We start from the raw sequence: 21,606 nt of genomic DNA on the forward strand, positions 1-21,606 counted from the left end.
TGATATTCATCTTAATAACAGAGAACCATTATTGACAATGCAATTTATATATTTAACTTTTTTTTTAATTGATAAAAAAAAAAAGAAGTGTTAAATAGTGTTGCTCCATTTGCACCAATTAAGATGATATATATTTAAATAAATATTTTATGTAATCAATGTACTAACCATATAAAAATAAAATTGATTAAGAAAATACATTAAATGAAAATTTATTTTTAAAATAAAATCTTAATTAACTTTAACAAATTCTTATAATTATTTTTTTAATGTATACACCTTAAATGATGAATCTAATTTCATTAATTGCCCAAAAAATTTTAATTTAATTAGAGAAATATAAAATATTATTGTAAAAATTAGTTTATTTTACTTATTTTATTTTGTTTCTCTTGAAATACAATTCATGGCCAAAAAAAAGAAAAATCAGTAATCACTTCTTGAAAGATTGTACCCCAAAAAACGTCTCAATTCCCTATTGCTTCCAAAATGGAAAAATTGCCATAGAGGCCACCCAATCTCCTTTTTTTTTTTTTTTTTTAATCCTTTCGCCCTCTATCTTCAGTGTCTCGCCCCCTTCGGTCTTGGGTTTGGCTCTTGTTACGTCTCTTTTAACTCTCTAAAACCCTAAACCCTAAAATTTTGCTCATTCACAAATTCTGATCTGAAGTCAGCTTCCCACTGGGAATCCTAAGAATTATTGCTGTGTTTTTTTAATCTGATCAATTGCTTTGGGGTTTGTTTTCCTTTAATGCTCAGGTATGCTCTTCAAATCCCTAACCATCTCTTATTCCGTTTCCAATCCAAACCTTACCTTCAAATCTTTCTTAAACCCTAAATTCGCCCTCCAAATCAACCCCATTTCAAGTCTCAAAGTCATTTGGAGGAAAGATTGGAAGTTAGACCAAGCCATAGAAAACGATAAACGATACAAGCTCTGTGCCCGGGTCGTCAAGGAAGTCCTAAACGAACCGGGTCAAGTCATCCCTCTCCGATACTTAGACAAAAGGCGAGAGAGATTACGCCTTAATGTCAGAGTTCAAACCTTTATTAACAATAACCCAGGTCTTTTCGATACTTATTATGATCGGATTAAACCCAAATCCGAGCTAGTCCCCTTTTTGCGGCCAAGTAATAGGCTGAGGAATTTTCTAGAAGAGGAAAAGCGGATTTATAATGAAAATGAGGAGTTGGTTGTTTCTAAGCTTTGTAAACTGTTGATGATGTCTAGATATAAGGTGATTAGTGTGGATAAATTGGTTCATGTGAAGAGGGAATTTGGTTTGCCTAATGATTTTTTAGTTAATTTAGTGCCTAAGTACTCGAATTATTTTAGATTAACCGGGTCCCCTGGAGAAGGGCCATCGTTTTTGGAATTGGTTGAGTGGAATCCTGAGTTTGCAAAGTCTGTTATTGAGCAAAGAGCTGAAGAGGAATCAAGGTTAACTGGGATTCGGGTTAGGCCGAATTTTATCTACAAGTTACCGGCAGGCTTTTTTCTTAGGAAGGAAATGAGGGAGTGGGTTAGGGATTGGTTAGAGTTAGACTATATATCTCCTTATGAGGATGTGTCACATTTGGATCAAGCTTCACGAGAAATGGAGAAGAGGATGGTGGGGGTTTTGCATGAGTTGCTTTCCCTCTCATTGTTGAAGAGGGTTCCAGTGCCAATTTTGGGGAAGTTTACCGATGATTACAGGTTTTCCAATGCTTTTTCTAGTGTGTTTACTAGGCATTCAGGGATATTCTATATGTCATTAAAAGGTGGGATAAAGACTGCAGTGCTAAGGGAGACATATAAGGATGATCAGTTGATTGATAAGGATCCATTGCTTGAGATAAAGGATAGGTTTGTTAAGTTGTTGGAGGAAGGGTGGCAGAAGAGAGTGGAGATGTTGAGGTTGCAAAGAGAACAGGTTAGGAAGGACATGGAAATGATGGCAATGAGAAATGAGGAATTGAGTGAACAAAGTTGTGACGAGGAGCTTTGAATGTGAAAGGATAGAGGATTTGAATAGTATTAATCTGATAGAGCACATTGGTTTAGAGAGGAATTCATACAATCTTTTATTGGAACCACAATAGAGGCCAAAACATTTTTGTCCAGGATATCTTCGGATTGTTGAGTCAATTTTTTAGAATAAGGAGGGGGAATTGCTTTTTTTATCCCAAGTGTTGGGCCTTCTGTATTCTTATGTGGTAAAGCTGCTTCTCAACTCCACAACTGATGATAAATCATGCTTTGTAACTTTCCTTTACATATGAGAAGTAACCCAATTCCAGCTTTTAAAATCTTAAATACCTTTCGTATTGTGTAGCAATGAAAAGAACTTGCATTGTTGCATGCTTTCCTATCATTATATGGTATCTTGAAAAGAAAAATAATGAATTTCAATGAAACTTTACCCGAACTCTTTTATGTTCGAAGCTGCAAGGGAAGATGTTTGTGATGTCAGATGATCGGCTAATTCAAATTAAATCAAGGTAATCGAGAAGGTCTGTATAAATAGCTAATATATCCATGGTCAACTTGAATGTGTACTACAAACTTGGATATCTGCTTATTTATTGATTCTGATTTGAGACATGTAATGAACTCTTAGGAGTGCCTGCAGAGGAAATAATAGGTATGGCAACCTATAGATGGTTAAACTGACAATGCAGCATAAGAATAAGACCGTGTATTAGATCACTGCATTATATGAAGGCATTGTTCAGAACATCACCTCTTTGGTTTGGCGCTAGGTTGACTTCAGTTGGGTGAAAAAGAAAGGCTCCAAAGCACCAGTAATAGAACAGGTAAATGTAATCCTCTGGTATTGTCATGTAATTTGTATTCAAATGAGAGTTGAAACCTCTTGTTTTAATCTGTGGGATCATTTCTCAGCATTACATGATATCTAGGACTAAACAAACTGTGTTCATAATTGTCATGTGGGACTGTCCATCTGGTTTTCCGTTTGTTAACTTTTGTCATGGTTTTGAGGTTGCATTGCAATTTACCAAGGGAAAGAGATGGCGAGATTGTTTGAATGTACCGTGTATGACTTGGATTATTAATTCAAGTGTTCCCTTTTCCTTCTTTCTGTATCAAATTCATAATACCTTGAATACTTTTTGAAAGTATTTATTTATTTATTTATTTTACTTTGGAAATAAAAGAAAGAATAAAGAACAACGAGAGCAAGTAACCTCAAACTTTCCCTAATAGGGAAATGGTCATTTTCTCATTTTCCTCACTTTCTTCTATTCCTAAATAAGTGTGTCCTAAATAAGTGTGCGATTAAACATTTTAATTATTTTGGTATAAATGTGAAATAATGTTGTAAGAAATTAAAATGTCCAAAAATATATACACAATAATAAAATATTAAAAATATAAAAAAGGATCAACTTAAAAAATTTTTATATTTTTTTAATTATTAATTTTAATAGATTCAAAGAATAAACTGGACTCCTTTTTTTTTTTTTTTTTCACTTAACTTTTTAATCTTTTTATTTAATGAAATCAACAGTTAAAATTTTTTTTATATCAATATAAATTGATCTTTCCCTTTAAAAAATATAGTACTAATATAATGATTTTCTCTCTTAAATATATTTTTATGGAAAGTACATCTTAAGGAGCCTTTTAATTTGAACTAGAATGTGTCCCGCACTTCGTGGCAGGATTATATATATTTATGAATATTTACTTTTTATTTTATATGTAACTGAAATAAAAAAATAAATTTTATAAATAAATACATATTTGTAATAATTTATTAGATGTTAATCTAATTTTTATTTTTTAATGATTAATTTTTATTCATTTTATAACTATAGCTAAATATTTTAGAGTTACGGACTTATCTAAAATATCATTTAAAAAAAATTGAAATACATATACATTTGAAAATTTGCATCATTGTAATGGGAAAAATTTAAAGAAAAAAAGTTATAGATATTTGCAACATTTGATATTTATATTATATACATAGATAGAGAGATCGGTCAATACTCCCGTGCCAACATTGTATTCGAATATTTTTGTATATTTAATTAATTATCGTATTGAAAGATTTTAAAAACACTTTTATGGAGCCAATAATTATTTTTTGCTCAAAATATATTTAGAAAAGTTATAAATTTTTTATTCGAAGTTCTACTCCTTAGATTTTTAAATATTAATTTATTATACATTTTGAATATATATTTTTTCAATTTTATTTTGTATAAAATAATTGAATAAATTATCACAATAATAATAATAATAAATTATTAAAGAACATAAAAAATGTTATAATAAATATAACTCAATGAAAAATTTTTAAGAATTATTTTTTATATGGTTTGGGGGCTTTGAGCTTAATATTGGAATTGATTGTCTAATAAATTGGATGATACTCAGATTAGATCAAGCTAAAAATTGTTTTTCTAAAGTGCAGGCTATTTACTTTCCTTCAAAACCAATAAAAAAAATTAATTATTAAACCAGTTCATAAAACTAGACCGGTGTCAATCATTAACATGTAAGGGATTCTTTCAATAAAAAAGTATAGATTTGTAAATTAAAATTTTAAATTAAAAATTATAATTTTATTATTTAAATTAACATTGAATCAAAAGCCAAAATGAAGGCAAAGAATAATTTAATAAAGTAGGTCACGATAATGTTCCAAGGTGAACTTCTTTTGACAGTACGCCAGGAATTCACCCTTTTCACCGTTTATTGGAAAAGTGTCAACTCAATTCAGTCTTCGGGAGAAAAAAAAAAAGAATTCAGTCGCGCAAGGACCGGACGCTGACTGCCTGTCTGGAAATGGTGATGACGTGTCAGTATCTTATTGGTAAAGAAACGTTGTCTCCAGTTCTTCCGTTAAGTCGTTCGATTTTAATTAATAAAAAAATACAAATGAAAATGAAAAATCTTGGAAACTGCACGATCTAATCTAACCCGATCTCCCTCTTTAAAGAACAAAAACAAAAAAAAAAAAAGAAAACCCGTTGGAAACGTTTTGACATTTTTGATTTGGGAATTGAAGAAAATTTAGGGTTTTGGATCTGGAAGAGCGAAAATGAATATATTCAGATTAGCCGGTGACATGACTCACCTGGCCAGCGTTCTTGTCTTGCTCCTCAAGATCCACACTATCAAATCTTGCGCTGGTAATATTTCCTCTCTCTCTCTCTCTCTCTCTCTCTCTCTTTTTTTATTTATTTTCAATGCTGATTTTCTCAGTTTTTGAGATTCAATTTTTATTTTTATTTTTCTAAATTGGCAGGTATTTCTTTGAAGACGCAAGAACTTTACGCCATCGTTTTTGCTAGCCGTTACTTGGACATTTTTACTGATTTTATATCTCTTTACAACATTTTGATGAAATTAATATTTTTGGGAAGCTCCTTTTCCATTGTTTGGTACATGCGTGGCCATAAGATTGTTCGAAGGTCTTATGATAAAGACCAAGACACTTTCCGCCATTATTTTCTTCTATTGCCTTGCGTGCTTTTGGCCCTTGTCATTCATGAGAAATTCGCCTTCAAGGAGGTCTCTTAATTTTTTAAACTTTTTTTTTCAATTATGATTCATTTTATATTTTTATTTTGATTTATGAAAAATGGGGTTCCAGGTAATGTGGACCTTTTCGTTGTATCTAGAAGCTGTTGCCATTCTTCCTCAGCTTGTACTCTTGCAAAGGACTAGAAACATCGACAACTTGACTGGCCAATATGTGTTTCTTCTTGGGTATACTTTAAAATTTTCCAATGTTCTTAAACTACTATTGTTTATATAATTAATTGACAATATCTTAGATTTTGTGCTTTGTTTGCTTCATTTTAGGTTAATGCATTTGTTGTTTGAATTGGTTCTGTTTATGTTTAAACTTTTTTTTTTTTGGTTTGATAAGGGGGCAGAACCCTACAACAAGGGGAAGGGAAGAGGCTGGGGTTCGAACCCCAGTCTTCGTGTCTTCTTAAGGCTCGCTTGGCCACTAGGCCAAGAAGCTGAAGACTATGTTTTAACTTTTAATCATATATTAGAGACAATATCTTTTCGATTAAAAGTCTGTAGTTTGAACAGGAGACTTATCATTTGACAGTCTCAGCATCAACACTTGGGGCTTTCCTTTGCATCACATTTTGGATTCTTAACTAATGTTGTTCTTTAGGACTCAATGAAGTTTAGAATCTTTGTGAGTTTATCATTTCTCCAAACTTATGAAGGTTTAGTTTGAAGCTTCAAAACAGATAATGACTTAAGATTTTTGCTGCCCTTAGCCTGATACCGTTACTCTTCTTCAGGGTTAGATATCATCTCTGCCATAGGACCAAAAGAGAAAAGAATGATAGGCCTGAATTAGAAAGCTATAGCTTAAATTGAAGAGAGCTAAATAAAATGAATATTTTACCTAACTAAAAATAGAAATTATAAGCAGTTGTTCTGCATACGGTTCCCATGTAAACTCCAAGTATTGTATGCAATATGGTAGCAAAAAACCAATGCATCATTAAGCATGATATGAAATTTGTGAATGCAAAAATTACTTATTCTTTTTTAGAATATTTACTTAATGATGCCTTCCGAGATGTGTAGAGGACTTTGAATTTTCCTTTTGGTATGTGCATGTGCATGTTTATGTGTGTAATGGACAGATTTGCTTATATGTCTTTCTCTTCTATTACAGTGCATATCGAGGATTATACATTCTTAACTGGATTTATCGATACTTCACTGAACCACACTATGTCCACTGGATACGTAAGTCTTCTCTCTTTCTCTCAGAGCATGTATTGCTTTGGATGCCCTACATTCATCACAAGGTTATAAACTGCAAAGAGGGTCTTTCTTCTCTTTCCTTTTTCTTCTCCCTTTAAACTTTGAAATATTGGTGGGAGAGGTGAGCAACCCTGACAATTCATCCCTTGGCATATGTTTCTAGAGGCCTCCACATCCAGTTTATACAAATCCGAATATTTGTTTTTGATCTATTTATGCTCAATATGGCAGATTTTTTTTAATGGTTGATTGTTAAGATTTCTATGACCTCTTTGTCTGCCAATAGTGGTTGTTACACCATTAAAAAAATTAAAATTTAGAATGTTGCTATTATATGAAGCTGATGTTTGTAGCATAGTGCATATGTTGATATGGTCACTCCTTTAATGTTGTAAATAATGATTTTCATCTCTTGGTATCTAATACTGGAAATAACTGTAGTAGTAACTCAAAAAGCACTTGGTTTGCATAATCCGTGAATTGCTTCACTTGGCTCTGGACCTAGCCTTTTTCCCTGCTTTACAAAACTGGACAGGGTGATGATCATGGATTTACCTTGGCAAACATCATTAGCATCTTCCTGGTTGTGTTGGTTAGCTACTAGCAACACAGCATATTGTGATAGTACTAGCTTTGACATTCTCAAGAGGTTGGCTTTTTGTATGTGGTATAATAACTTTTGGAGGAATCTTCTGGCTTGTAGATCTGTTTGCATCTCATAAGTTATCCCTGGTTTGTGAATGGTTGAAATTGATGACCAACTTTATTATACTGAATAAAGCTAATTCTAGAAAATTTAACTCTTTTGAGTACTATACTTTGGATCTATTCAATTACCCTTGTGCACATGGGCTTTTACCTTCTCTTGATATATTCTTGTGTGCTTCAGTAGGCGTTTGCTTCTTACATCATTTCTTTTTCATTCATTCTTTTATGGCTATTGCAGCTTGGATTTCTGGGATCGTTCAGACACTCCTTTATGCCGACTTTTTCTACTATTATTTTGAAAGGTGAAAGTCTAAAATTTTGATATATGAAGTTATGCTTGTTAATCTGAATCATCTCTTTTATATCGTATGCTTCTTGATGGTTGCAGCTGGAAGAACAACAAAAAGCTAGAGCTGCCAGCTTGAGTTCCTCATGCTTCATGACATGCAAATGATTCCCAAGTTCCTATCAATATCAGTGCCTGGGATTTGCTAATTTCTAGCTAAACTTATGTTAAATTTTTTTATACTATCATCACATTTTACATTACATTTAGGGATGTATACCTTTTTAGATCAAAAGATCTATTAAACTGCTCCATTGTTAATTATGTGCACAAATTGCTGAATCAGATATCCGAATTACCGGATTGTATCCCTTTATTTTGAGATTTGCGGTCTATGACTAGCAATTAACTTCATGGTCACGGCATGGATTGAATTTTACATTATCTGGATGACCAACCATATGGTTAGAGTCTAAAAGCACTTGGTCATTGAGATTTGGTGATTCAATAAACCTCGAAGATCGAAATTGCAAGCTAAGCCAACGATGATTTGCTTAAGAAAACTTAAAATGACCACAAAGCCAAGAGCAATATTTTTTTGGACGCGTCTTATCGATATATACTTCTTCATGTAGTATTAAAACACAAGGCCAGACTAGGCATAAGAAATTCACTACTAGAATAGCTAACCAACAAAACTACTGTTTCATTTACATTGATATAACAAATTATGGTACTCCTACTTTGCTCCCAGTCTTCCCTCCCTACCTGAGTATTTTAAATGAGCAGCTATGGGCTTCCACATCCGCCACCAGTCTGGTGCAGCATTGCATCAATTTCATCTCCATCCTCCATCTCGAGCTAACCACCCATTGAAAAAATCCAGAAAAAAATCACATGACCATGATTTATCAGCTCAAAAAAAAAAAAAAACAATTTACATTTAAGATGTCTCCTCAGAGCACTTGTTGAAATTATCAGTTCAAAAGTAAAAGTTGCAACTATCAAGACAAGTAGAGCGGTGTTTGGAAACAAGTAAGGAAATATACCTCATCAGGAGTCTGCTCTCCTCGGAGCCTCCGCCCATCAAACAAGAAGGCAATTGAGCTCAAATCAACCGATTGCCTATCGCAATATGCAATCATCAGTTTTCTAAGCTGAGTGCTTCTCTTAATCCTGTCTCTTAATCCTGAAAAACACTTCATTTCCATCCTACGAACAAACCACCAAAAAGAATAAATAATGAGAAAATTAAAAATAAAAGGAAAACAAAAGAGATGATCTAAAAGTAAAACCTGGCCCTTGACTTTGAGATTAATGTGGGCAGATTGATCGGCCAGCTTCTTATCCTCCTCCTGTCCTCCGCCACCAGCTCCGCCGCCTGCGCTTCCTGTCGCTGACATTTTTCACTGTGCCGCTGTCTTTTAACTTTTAGGGCTCGTCACCGTTCATGTACTTGTGCGTATGGATTTAAAAGGGGCAGTTCGAAGGGTAGCAGAGAAACCATTGGTTTTACGCCATATATACAACTGTAAACCACTAAGTTGACTCCAGTCTCTCGATTCACACTCCCGGTGTCCTCGCGTCGCGGCATTTAGATAAGTTAATCTAATTCATATTAATAAAAAAATCAGATTTTTTTATTTAAAAATAAAATAAATATTACATAAGTTTATTTTGGATATATTATTAATATATAAATATTATATATTATTGATAAATCAAATTATAATTTATTAATAAAATGAATCAAATTATAATATCTTATTAATATTTCATTAATGTTAAGTTATTTTAAATTGTGTATATATTTTTTTAAGAATTGAAATTTATTCATAAATTTATTGATAGTGTGTAAAATTTATACATTAATAATATATCAAATATAAATTAATAGTTCATTATGGGTATGCAATCGACATAAATATGAATTTAAATTTTTATTAAATACAAAAATAAGAATGATAATATAGTATTTGTCTCGTACACATACCTTACATGTATATTTATTTATATTTAATAAACAAAAAAATTTTAAACAATATAAGTTATTATGTTAAATTAATTAAAATGAATATATTTTTATTAAAAAATATATTAATATATATTTATAAAAAATTTAAAAATTTAAAAACTAAAAAATAAATTTTTATTTTTATTTTTTTAAAAAGTTTTAAATATGAAAATTACTCATATATGTTAAATATTTATAAAAATAAAAATAAATTTTAAATACTCATTATATAAATAATAAAAATATAAATAATATAAAAATATAAATTTACTATCAATAAATTTCTGAATCCAATTATTAATGTGGTAACTACCCAAACTCGGATGGTTTATATTTAGAAATTTTAGAAAATATATCTTCTTTTGTTTCCATAAAAATGCTAAAGTAGGGTATTAAAAACTTGGTTCTAAATCCAACTTAATTTGATCTAAAAGTTAAAATTTTCAAAATGACTTGAAACAAACCAATTTAACTTGTTTAACAAAAATATATCAATCATGTATGATTTAATTTGTTTAATTAAAATAAATATTAGATGTGACATTTTTTTAACTACTAGTATGCTTTGCCAACTGAAAGACGCATCCCTTGCTTTAGAAGTGAAATCTTTGAAGAAAATGGCATTGACCTATTGCTCATTCTTCATGGTTTTTGGTTTGTGCATGCTTTGAATGTATTTAATCAAACCGAAGGAAGATGGTAATTGTTCTTGATGAGATTTTAAGAAACAAACAATGTTATGGAATATTTTTCTATGAAAGGAAGCTGTATCTGGGTTTATTTATGGTATCCAGGTTTTAATAAACAGTTACTTTGTTTTCTTAATTTGATTATTTTCATCCACTTCAAGGCATATGTGACATTATTTCTGACCTTACATAGGCATGCACACTAAGTTCGACTTGAGCTCAGTTATTGTGGAGTGAAAGCTTTTGAAAGAGAGGTTCTTGACTAAATTTAGGGCTAAAAAATAAAGCGGAAAGGCCATTATATTGAATATGGAAAATTACCTTTACATGTAGACATTGTCAAAATATTGAAGCTTGTAACGTTCTTAACTTTTTCTAGCTGATTTCTTATCAGCATCAGGAACTATAATCTCTTGACATCGAACAATCCTGGCTGCTCCTCCATAGTACAGCCATCTCTCACTACCCTTGTTCATGTACCATCTCACTCTATGCATTGCCACAATCTTGGAAGGAAATACTTCTATTTCATTTCCAGTTTGTTCTTTCTGTGTATTTCTTGGTTCTTCAGTTCTGATTGCCAATACTTGATCATCGTCAGCTTCCTTCTTCCCGTTACTTTTAGATTTTTGTTTCCTTTTGCTTTGAAGAGCTGCCAATGTTTCCTCATATTCAGATTCCACACCAGGATCATTGCCATAAAAAAGGGCTGCAACAGATTTAAGAACTTGTTGGCTGTTAAGAAAGAAACAGAGCAGTTGACTAGGAATATCTGATTAGCAACCCAATTGTCAAGCTTACCTAAAGTTTTCTTATTGGATGCTGGAACTTTTGCCTTCCTATCCTTTGCATTTTTACCCTGGTTTGACTCAGTTAAGAATGCCCGCATGGACCTTGGGCCCTCCCCATAATCATTACTCGGCTTCTTCAATGTCATAGGAATATCTGGTAATGGAGTGTTAACCATTACAGCGGATTCCTCAGTCAAGGATCCGCATGGGAAATGCGGCGCTCGATGTCCAGAAAAATCTTTGTCCACTGCTTTTGATGTAAGCTGGTTATAAAAGCAATACCATCAATCGAAGCAAAAGCTCAGAAGCAGCTTACCAATTTACAGTGAATGGTTTTAAATTATATTTTGAAAGAAATTTCAAACATTGATGACACATAATTTAATGATATGCAGCATCAATGAAAGGACTTCAATAGTTTTAGGCTCCATTTGGATGGGTGATGAGATTATCTTTGGTGAAATTGAAAACAATAATAAAAGTTACTGTAACTGTTATTGGAAAAAAAATTACTGCAATTGTGATTGAAAAAAAAAAATCAATGAGAAATTTATGCTAAATGGATCTCACTAGTGCTAGTATTTGGATTCAACTAGTAGTACGGTGAGCTCAATTGTACCACACTGCACCTGTGGTGGAATCCAAACTAAGGCTTACATTGCCAGTTGACTACCAACTAAAGCCTAAGGCTCGGTCTACTAGGAAATGGAGTAAACATGAATTACTTGAGAAATGCAAGCCGTGAAGCAACAAAAAGAACTCGGAAGAACAATTCTCAACCATCTCCAAGAGGAATTCTCAATTGAAGGCTAGGGAAAGAAAAGAAAATATTTATATTTTGGGCCCAAAGTCCGTCAGGGAAATATTATAGCAAACATTGTAAACAAAGGTAAACTAACTTGCCTGAAAACGGGTAACAGTACCATCTGCACTGCAATATGCAACCATGACTAAAATATAAATTCACTAATCAATATATATTTGAAATAACACGCTGAAAAATCAAGTTACAAACATATGTAGTGACATGCAAAGACACAAAATACTAAGAGAATTTATGACTATCTGGTAATGTTGCAGCAAAAAAACTAGTTCAATAAGGAACATATCACAAATTAAAAAGAAAATGTAGTTATTTTTCACATTTAGAACAGTTTTATGCTTGTAAACAATTTAATCTAAAGAATGTAGAACCCATTTTATATAGCATCTACCTCGAAGGAGCAAAATTTCTTTCTACACTATGCCCATACAATTTTGAACACATTTCTAGTCAAAACAGACTTAAACATAAATTCATTGATTTTGCTACCTTTTGTTTGATCTTTTGGTTTCATATCTTGTTCTTCAAAAAGTTTTCAGGTTTATGCACACTAAGATTTAATTTTTCTTTTAAAAAACAAACTACAATTTGAGTTATTAACTAGCATATTAGGTCCACTACAATTTTTATTTTAATGAAAAACAAAGTTAACTGTAATTTTTCGTGCACATATATTTTGTGTTTGAAGGCTACTTCTCTCATGAAAAGACAACATTAATAATGTAAGAAAATCAATGCCTAGCACACCTGTTAATCGTGACACTTTTACACTCAAGATAGCAAAGGACGAACAATTATAAAGGTGCAGTCCTTGTTGCTTGGTCCCAGTGGAAGGTCTTCCAGTGACAGGTACATCACATGCTGCATGAATTAAGCTGAGCATTTTCATTTTTCCATCATTGAAGGATAGAATGACACACCTAAAGACATAAAAAGTTGCCTCAAATCTAGTTGGAGAGAAGACCATCAATTCCAAAAATAATAGGAAAGATCTCAAGTATAGCCTACCTTGGTTCTGGCAGCCAATCCAGGCTATATATGAACTTTGGTGCTGGATGGGCATCCCACAAAGGAAGGAATGGATCACTGCAAACAACCATCAAACTATAGCTTAAGTGACATGTAATCATGCGACCATAGCAACTAGAACAGGTAAAATTCTTAGAGAAAAATGCTCAGTACAACATTCATGTGTGTGTGTGTGTGTGTGTATATATATACACACACACAGGCACACGCAACACACCAAGAGGACACACTTTCAGTCCTTTTAGTTGAAACGAAGCCAGAATTCAGGATTCCTCCCCTTAAACATCCATGGAAACCTATTTAATAGTTAACTTGTGCAAATTTGTCCTCCATGAAATCCTAGAGAATTCTCTAGAATTCTTTTAGAAGTACAAAGTTCAAATTTTGAATAATTCAGAACTTATAAGGAAATAGGAAATCACTCAAACTAAAAATTGCAATTTCCAACTTAAGAGGTCTGACAGTCAGATCAACCAAGGAAAATCAAGTACATGTAAAGATCAAATTAAGCCTCAAATTGATGTGTACCAGTATTTCATCTTAATTGCTAATTGCATCAGCTACTATATGCACAAAATACAATAGACATGCCTATTCATTTATCATCTACTTAGTTACAATAGTTGATATTCTAATTTGTAGTAATTTACAACTGGAGGTAAAATAAATTAGAGGAAACACTGACGAGAATCCAGCCAACTCCATTCACTAAATAAAGAGAAAAACATAATTTAATTTGACTTCTCAGAATATAAAAGCTTTAACTTCAGCTGAAGCTTCTATTAATCTGTAAAATTCATTAAATCATGGAAGTTTATGGCACTTGAAAAGAATCATGAAGAAAATGAAATACATAACAATAAATTAGAAGAGAAAACATTAAACTGTCAGTCTACACTACTTATGCTATGTCATACAACATGCCATCTCTAAGAAGATTTAGAAAGTTTAACTAAACTTTATAACTATACAGTGAAAGAGTTCAATCTTAAGAAATGAAATAGAAGCCAACAAGCATCTGAATTCAATTGAGATGAATGCATTGGGAACAGGAGAGGCAAAAGCTGAAAGATAAACGAGATACAAAGTGATCAAACTTAAAACCAAAACAGGCTATCAAGTTACCATTTGTCCCAAAACTTAAGACCTCCAAAGTCCAGCATTAAGAATAACATTTCTGCTCTCCATGTCACTGAAATTAAACAACAGAGTTTTATTTATGACAATAAGCAAGCATCACAGTATCAAACATAGTTGAGTAGGTCAACAGTTTGATAACGACAACAATATCATATTTTAGTTTCTTTATGTGCTCCTCAACATCCCCATAGAAAGGAGCTTGAATCTGGCTGACTGACAAAAACAATTGGCTAATAAAGTGGTTCCAATTCATTAGCAATTGCCCAGCAGAGGACAGATAGCCCATAAACTTGGAATTTTAAAACAATAAAAAAAAAAGAATAGATGCAATATCAACAAAGGTCAGTCTCCTTTGCATTTTAACCACCAAATTACCAAAAGGTACTTTTTGTGAACTGAAGAAAGCATAGCCACATATATAGCTATACAAAATTTTAGAATGGAAAAGGAACACTGAAGATATTACTGACCTTCCAGATGGGGCCCATGCAACTGATCTAATTGGAACAGTATCTGCACTAAAACAAAACAGAGGTCTTGTATCTGCATAATAACAAAGTTTGAAATAAAATTCATCTGTTGATTTGATGCCCATAATCAAAGCCTTCTATAAACCACATGAATAACCAAAAATAATTGACTAATGCATTGCCATTATCTTTAGGTGTATCACTTGCAGAGAACTTCCACAAAGCAACCCGACAAAAACTATGTTAGTACTAATACCAAAAAAATTCAAAATTATGAGTAAATGACAATCTTATTCATTGAAGTGATAATGTTAGGAAAAATCTAAGCAACTTAGCAGATGTTCAATCAACATATTAATGCAAAAGGAACTTAATTTACAAATATTCCCTGGAAAAGTTATATTGATTATAGACTAAATTCATAAACAAAAAGAATACTTCTACCCCATTTATGCAAAGGCATGATATCAATTCTCTCAAGAGTCAAAACAAATATTACATAAGTTAAATTTTTATAAATAAAAAAAAAAAGTAGATAAAATAACAACTAACTGACATTATACCATTCCATCATGGCATCCAGCTAGTAGGTAATCATGTGGAAATGAGGTTGACCACTCAACTGTTAAAGGGATGCTGTACAATAAATAGAGGCCTGTCTATTAGTGATAAACGAAGTAGAATTGAACACACAACAAGATCAAAAAGGAAAACTGTAAGCAACAAAAGGTTGTAGAACTAATGGAAGAATTCTACAGATTGAAGGATAAGCTTGTAGAAGCAACCAAAGTAAAGCTTTTAATTAGTAAACCATTTAGTTGAATTCTATGTTTGCACTGCATCTGCATGGCACATTCTATCGACTGCATCCAATCTATTTGCAATACTGCAGTGCACACTATGCTGCACTGAGTATCATGATATTAATTGCCTATATATAAATAGGGATCCATGCAGAATAATAGCCCACACTTCCACAACCTCCCCACTTCTTCCTCCATTTTCTTTCTACACATATCATAAAACATCCCTAACTCATTAATATTCTAATAAATCTTCTGTTTCCATCATGTTTTGAAAATTCTAAAGAATTATTGATAAATGTTTAGCCTCCATCATGTTTTAGAAATTCTAGAGAATTTCTGCAATATTAGAAGTAGCACGTCTATATCTTGAAAATTTTATTAGAGAAAAATGATAGATTTGCAGATTACCCCTGTATATCACCACATTTTAAGTTTAAGCACTTCAAAACTAGCTCCAATTTTACAAAGCAAGGATCAGTACCCTGCTTAGCAGAAGATGAATAAACATTCCTGATCATATTTGGAAGAGGAACCTCCTACCTGCATTGCATTGGTGGAATCAGGACATAGAATCAACAGACATTGTCAATGATACACCATAATGAAACATATAACCAACTAATTGCTATAACCTAATGCAAAAGTGGACGATATGGAACTGACTTAAAAATGAGAAACAGGGGTAGCTGTCATGGAAAGCTAAGATTCATAATAGGTTAGGGAAAAAGGATGCCTTTAAAATGATACAGCAGTCTAATTTTTTAATGTTTACTGCAGTATTTTTTATTTCTACATTTCAAGTATTTGACAAACACCTTCTACCCCTCTCATTTACATACATGTTATGCATCAAAATCAATTTGCCATATTGCAGAACCAAATTCTAATCTTTGCATAACATTCTACTTAACTTCCATCATTTACTTCAAAGTTTTACATTACATGGCTGTTAATATCAGAATTATTCCAAATATTTCCTTATTGTTGAAACCTCAAAATGACATACAATACCAACATAATTGTTCTTTGGATTATTATCCAATCCGCTGCTAGTGCAGTGCAAACACTCCACAAGCAGGATTGTTTGATGCAATGCTTCCATTTAACAAAATGGACATAGAATTATGAAGTTAACCTAACTGCTAAATAAGGCATGAAAACAGAACAACCCCTTGAAGAGCTTTTGTGTTCTATTATTGGTGTATAAGATAATGATGTATATTCTTTTATGACTAAGTCCTAAAGGATGATAGGAAAAAGTATAACGAAGAAAATTTTGAATACAAAGTCTAGACAACTAAGGCAGATGTCTTACACTTCCAAAGATCCATTTCCCAGTAAGACAGCCAGATGGCCCATCCGTTGGTTGCATTTAGAATCATTGACATCATAAGGCTTCCATTTTACATCCCAAGCAACTTTTCCATTATGAGCTAGAAAGAGGACAGCTCTTGGCAGTGCAATGTCACCTGGAATAGAAGAACCCAGGCTGACTTAAAACGAATTACTATCTAAACGATTATTTGGCACAGTAGCATCCTGCCCAGAGTTGTAACAAATTTGTTGGTTTATTGTCAATGAAGATTCTGTTTCTTCATTTTGAGTCAATAATGGGAGGCATTTACCACCACTATTAGCTTTTGCTTGTGCCTTACTTTTCAATTTTCTACTTTCCACAGATGTATTAGGGGCTGCATCAGATGAAAATGCTGCCTCTTTGTCACCCTTTTGTTTTTTATGATGATTCTTATCTGAAACATTTTCTTGCGTATTTCCAGGAGTGTTGTCCATAGAAACTGGCTCAAACAAACCTTCTGGGTACTGAACAGCGATAGGTTGGAAAGGCTCTGCATTCTGATTGCTGTTTAGAGTTTCACCAATTGATTTGTTTGTAGGTCTACCTGTTGGCCTCTTAACCTGATCTAGTTGAGATTCATCTATTGGCTTCTTTCTAGGTCTTCCTCTAGGCCTCTTTGACGAGCTCTCCTCCATGGCCCCTGTATTTTGAGATCTCCGTTTTGGCTTTTTCTTTAACAGAGGAGCTTCTTCCTCATTCACCCCAACATTTACCATACACCATATTTGAATGATGCCTCTACCAGTAAGTGGAGTGCCCATCTTGTGATAATAAGATTCAGGAGGATGAGTAGAGACAGCAATGAACTGGGACAAATAAGGCAAAAAAAAATGTCAAAACAAGGACAGCCACACAAGATTGCAGCATTAAGATGGTGATAATTATTATTAAAAATCCTACTTATTAAGCATGCAGGCAATATTTTAAACCATTGTTTAAGAACAAATCTAGGCTTTTGTCTCTTTCATTCGAAATACCCAAGTAGATTGAGGTTTGGGCTACAATAATGTGAAGCCCATCAACAAAAACATTTTAATGCAAAAACAAATTGAAGCTCAAATACACAAAAGAAAAAAAGAATAAATAAATGAATAAAAGGTTCCCAGAATTAGGTTAGGAATTTGAGAGGGGAGAAGTGGGGAAGTACCTCACATTTGACAGGACTGTTAGGGTTCTCATGAACTCTAGGACACCAATCTAATGCCCAAACAGACCCTCCAACGTACATCACAAAGTCCTTGCTGCAAGAAGATTGTACTTTAATCATGTCATTCAACAAATGTATAAAACATACCATTTTGCAGCGGTGTTGGCTTTGGCTCTAAATTTACTTTAACAAATAAAAATATTTGGTAGCCCATACACAGATCTTAAATAAGAGGAGCAATAATAACACCAAGTTCTTATCTTATAACATGTATATGCAGCACAGACTAACAAGGGCAAACAACATCCATAACATGTTGTTCATAAGAGTTAAAATTTTTTTTTAAAAAAAAGGAGGAATCCTGTAGAATAGCAGAACTTTTATGGCCAATTAACTTGCATTTATGCTGGTCAAGAATAAAACTAAGACCTTTTCCAAACCCAAAGTACACCACCCTTTTACCACCTAAACCCAATAATATTGGAAACTGAAATTGTTCAAACCAAAATCCAATCTTACCTGGATTCCGGAGATGCATTGCTTCCACATAGTCCTTCCTGCTGCTTCCATAAGACAAAAAAAAAAAACAATGAGTATTAACAGAATATTATGCTATAACAAGTAAAAACTATTCCAGAAGATTTATGCAGTCATTGAACATTCCTCCAAGTGGGGGACCCAAAATAAAAAGATTTCTTTCACCTTGGGAACAGTTGCTGATGAAAACTGAGGCAAGTTTATGCCACCAGAAAGATCTTTACCCAGTGAGTCTCCAGAGTTCGCTAACAAACCTAATGATCCTCGGTTCATAATTAAAATGCCTCCATTCCCTAAAAGCATGTTTAATAGTAAATTAAGAACTTGTACATTTCTATATTGGACAGATAAATCTAACATAAAAAAAAAAAAAAAACCTGACTTACATCAGCAAAGTCAATTAAATCACATATGGAAGTTCTAAATGCACAAAGTTATGCATAAATTTACCTTAAGAAAGTGATTGAAGAAGAGAATCTCTGGATATCAGTTTCATCAAGACCATCAGTCTTGGGCTCTTCACAAATCTTAAAGATCGTATCCATTGCCCTAAAATGTTTCTCAATTGAATAATCAAATATAGAGACCCTAACTCCAGAACCACCATTTAAGGGTCGTTCTTCCATTTTTCTATTCCTTTTTTCCTACATGTAACACATCTTTCATCAATCACTCAAATATGAGACATATAATACTTGAGAGTTGATTATAAGAAATAGAACCTAAACGATAACTCAATGCTAAATTTGATACTTTAACTTAAAAAAAATTCAATTCAAAAAATTTTTGGAGCCCTAACTCTGAGTTGCAATCAACAATATAATTTAATTTAAACAATATAAATGTAATATGGAACATCAGATTCAATAATAATTAAAATTCTTTCTAAACCTTTTTCATCAATAAACTTCAAGTTTTTCCCTCTTAAACAAAAGCAACAAAAATATAAAATAAAATCCATGAATTTCATATATTTTCCCTCTGAAAATTTCGTGACCCAAACATACCAGTAGGCAATGATAATTAGCTCAGATGTCCTGATTTTATTTCAAACCAGACAGATGGTGTGTAGGTGAGAAGCCTAGTCATGTATCAAAGGCTCAAGCATTTATAACCACCTAATGCACACAGAGCACGTCTATACATGAGCATGTGGAACTTGTATGTGATATTTATAAAGTGAAAAAATATATATTAAAATTTATAAATATGACAAACACATTGCAATGAGAAGCTAAACTACAAAATAAATTAGAATAATCACCAAGAAAGAAGTTCTTGGGATAAACAGAAACAACAATCAGTTTACGACTCTTACTATTGGTTGGAAAAAAAAAACGAAAAACACATGTATAAGCAGACAGAAGCACCAATTAAAACCCATTTAAACACAACAAAAGAAAAGCAACCCAGACAAATCAAAAGTATAAACTGCCATCAGAGGGAATATCTAATTAATTTTTTTTTCAAAGTCCCATGATGCTTTTGCATCAAAGGAACTCAAAGCCCTTGCGCAAATTTCCCAAACATCACTTGGCAGTTTCAGTTTAAGATTTGTTTTTTTTTTTTTTAAGTAAATAAACAATCACATAGAATAACAAGAAAATCGACTGCTAAAAGAGCATACCTTGAACTAAAAAAGGACAATAGACGAGAGTCAGAGGGTACAGCAGCGAAAGAAAGGAAGAAGAAAAGCTAACGGAAAACCAATGCCATTGGCAGAGTGAAGGTCTTTTACACTTGTTACCTTCATTTGTACGGCCACAGAACTGGGTCATTTGGGCTCCAATTCTCACTGAAGCAAAAAAAATTTTTTTTGAGGAAGGCGAGACCTGACCGTGAGGCGTGAGAGAGGTGGGCTGGAGCTATGATAAGAAGAAAGAAAACAAAGCTGGGCTTTTAACTCAGATAAAAAAGCTCCAGAGCCGGATATGGTTGAGTTTGGGCCTTTAAACTTTGTTTTCCTAATTCACTCTCATGATTTTTAGAAAATAAATTATTGTTACAACAAAACAAAATCTGAAAATTTAACTCAACCAAACAGCAGGTTTTCTTTGTAACCGAACATCACTCCAAATCAGAAGAAGGAAAATAAATTATTACAACATGGGTTACTTTCTTAGCCTTTTTTGTTCAGTTGGTTGAACTGTTTAGTAATGTGTAGCATCACGGCCGAATTAGAAGGTATCTTACATCTGAGGACTGGCCTGATCCTGCATCCTAGGGTAAACCATGGTATGGTCTGCTTATTTTGTTAAGAAAACATCCTGAACACTTTGTCATCAACACCAGATCCAAGGGCCAGCTAACCCTGGAGTTCGCCTCTTTTGTATCTTTGCTTTCATAGAGTAATGGTTTCTATTAGGGCGAAGCTCAACCACTTCCTCTTCGTTGCCACTGATGATTGATATCTATTCACGTTAGAGGCATATAATTTTGAAATAAAGACATTATTTTAGCCTCAAAAACTGCTTTTTTTTTATTTCTAAAAATTTAATGTTAATTAGAGGCAAATAATTTCAATTATAAAGACAGATATTATATGTGCCTCTAAATGATGAAAATTAAAGGTAAATAATATTACATTTAAAGACAAATATGATTTAATGCCTTTAATCCATTATTTTAACAACTAATATTTATGTGTAGCTCATTCTTTGCCTTTAATTATTGGTTTTGTTTTAATGTATAAAAAAATAATGTATATTATAATTTTAGTTATAATTAGCTAAGTTTAGGCTTTGAAGGTTGGACTCAAGGTTCGATTTACATTTTAAATGAACTTAAAGATCTCAACGAGTAGGGTATGAGACGAGTAGAATATTTTTTCTCATTCTTGAAATTTTATATTATATTAATTTACATATCCTTATTCAACAAATATTTTGAAGTTATTCATATTTTTGTCTACGCAAGTATTTAATCGATGCCAATAATTCTTATACTCTTAGCATTTTAAAAGAATAAAATTTATTTTTTAATTTATTTTAATTTTTATCTTACATATTCATATAAATTTTTAATAATATATTAATATATATTTAAAATA

The 21,606-nt window shown here is 32.5% G+C and overlaps 2 protein-coding genes and 2 pseudogenes across 4 annotated transcripts; 2 read left to right on the forward strand and 2 right to left on the reverse strand.

The window, feature by feature from the left end:
- The first annotated feature begins 456 nt into the window (after positions 1–456).
- LOC111305414 (Ubiquitin carboxyl-terminal hydrolase family protein) lies at positions 457–3,095 on the forward strand. Its single transcript, XM_089750933.1, has 2 exons — positions 457–2,484; positions 2,604–3,095. The coding sequence occupies exon 1, from the start codon at positions 762–764 to the stop codon at positions 1,989–1,991; it is 1,230 nt and encodes a 409-aa protein (XP_089607059.1). The 5' UTR covers positions 457–761; the 3' UTR covers positions 1,992–2,484; positions 2,604–3,095.
- A 1,800-nt stretch (positions 3,096–4,895) lies between these two features.
- LOC111305415 (ER lumen protein-retaining receptor-like) lies at positions 4,896–8,136 on the forward strand. Its single transcript, XM_022902947.2, has 6 exons — positions 4,896–5,148; positions 5,265–5,530; positions 5,613–5,728; positions 6,669–6,742; positions 7,707–7,770; positions 7,857–8,136. The coding sequence occupies exons 1-6, from the start codon at positions 5,058–5,060 to the stop codon at positions 7,891–7,893; spliced, it is 648 nt and encodes a 215-aa protein (XP_022758682.2). The 5' UTR covers positions 4,896–5,057; the 3' UTR covers positions 7,894–8,136.
- A 188-nt stretch (positions 8,137–8,324) lies between these two features.
- On the reverse strand, positions 8,325–9,353 carry LOC111305416 (small ubiquitin-related modifier 1-like; annotated as a pseudogene). Its single transcript, XR_016331401.1, has 3 exons — positions 9,050–9,353; positions 8,804–8,966; positions 8,325–8,615 (listed from the first exon to the last, which is right to left on the reverse strand). The product of XR_016331401.1 is annotated as a small ubiquitin-related modifier 1-like (transcript).
- Positions 9,354–10,724: 1,371 nt separating this feature from the next.
- LOC111305417 (uncharacterized) lies at positions 10,725–20,362 on the reverse strand (annotated as a pseudogene). Its single transcript, XR_016331400.1, has 14 exons — positions 20,185–20,362; positions 19,008–19,201; positions 18,723–18,850; positions 18,540–18,580; positions 18,021–18,114; positions 16,832–17,679; positions 15,925–16,056; positions 15,274–15,346; positions 14,711–14,783; positions 14,226–14,292; positions 13,080–13,157; positions 12,819–12,991; positions 11,259–11,511; positions 10,725–11,166 (listed from the first exon to the last, which is right to left on the reverse strand). The product of XR_016331400.1 is annotated as an uncharacterized LOC111305417 (transcript).
- Positions 20,363–21,606: the final 1,244 nt, after the last annotated feature.

Source organism: Durio zibethinus, chromosome 21, assembly GCF_047325235.1.
Source record: "Durio zibethinus cultivar Kanyao isolate XHJ-2024 chromosome 21, ASM4732523v1, whole genome shotgun sequence".
Taxonomy (NCBI): Eukaryota; Viridiplantae; Streptophyta; class Magnoliopsida; order Malvales; family Malvaceae; genus Durio; species Durio zibethinus.

What these genes read in the sequence shown, in the direction of transcription:
- LOC111305415 (XM_022902947.2), top strand. Translation starts at nt 5,058, where the DNA reads ATGAATATATTCAGATTAGCCGGTGACATGACTCACCTGGCCAGCGTT. An exon ending in CACTATCAAATCTTGCGCTG is followed by an intron (nt 5,149 to 5,264) that starts GTAATATTTCCT and finishes CTAAATTGGCAG; the next exon opens with GTATTTCTTTGAAGACGCAA. An exon ending in TTCTACTATTATTTTGAAAG is followed by an intron (nt 7,771 to 7,856) that starts GTGAAAGTCTAA and finishes TGATGGTTGCAG; the next exon opens with CTGGAAGAACAACAAAAAGC.
- LOC111305414 (XM_089750933.1), top strand. Translation starts at nt 762, where the DNA reads ATGCTCTTCAAATCCCTAACCATCTCTTATTCCGTTTCCAATCCAAAC.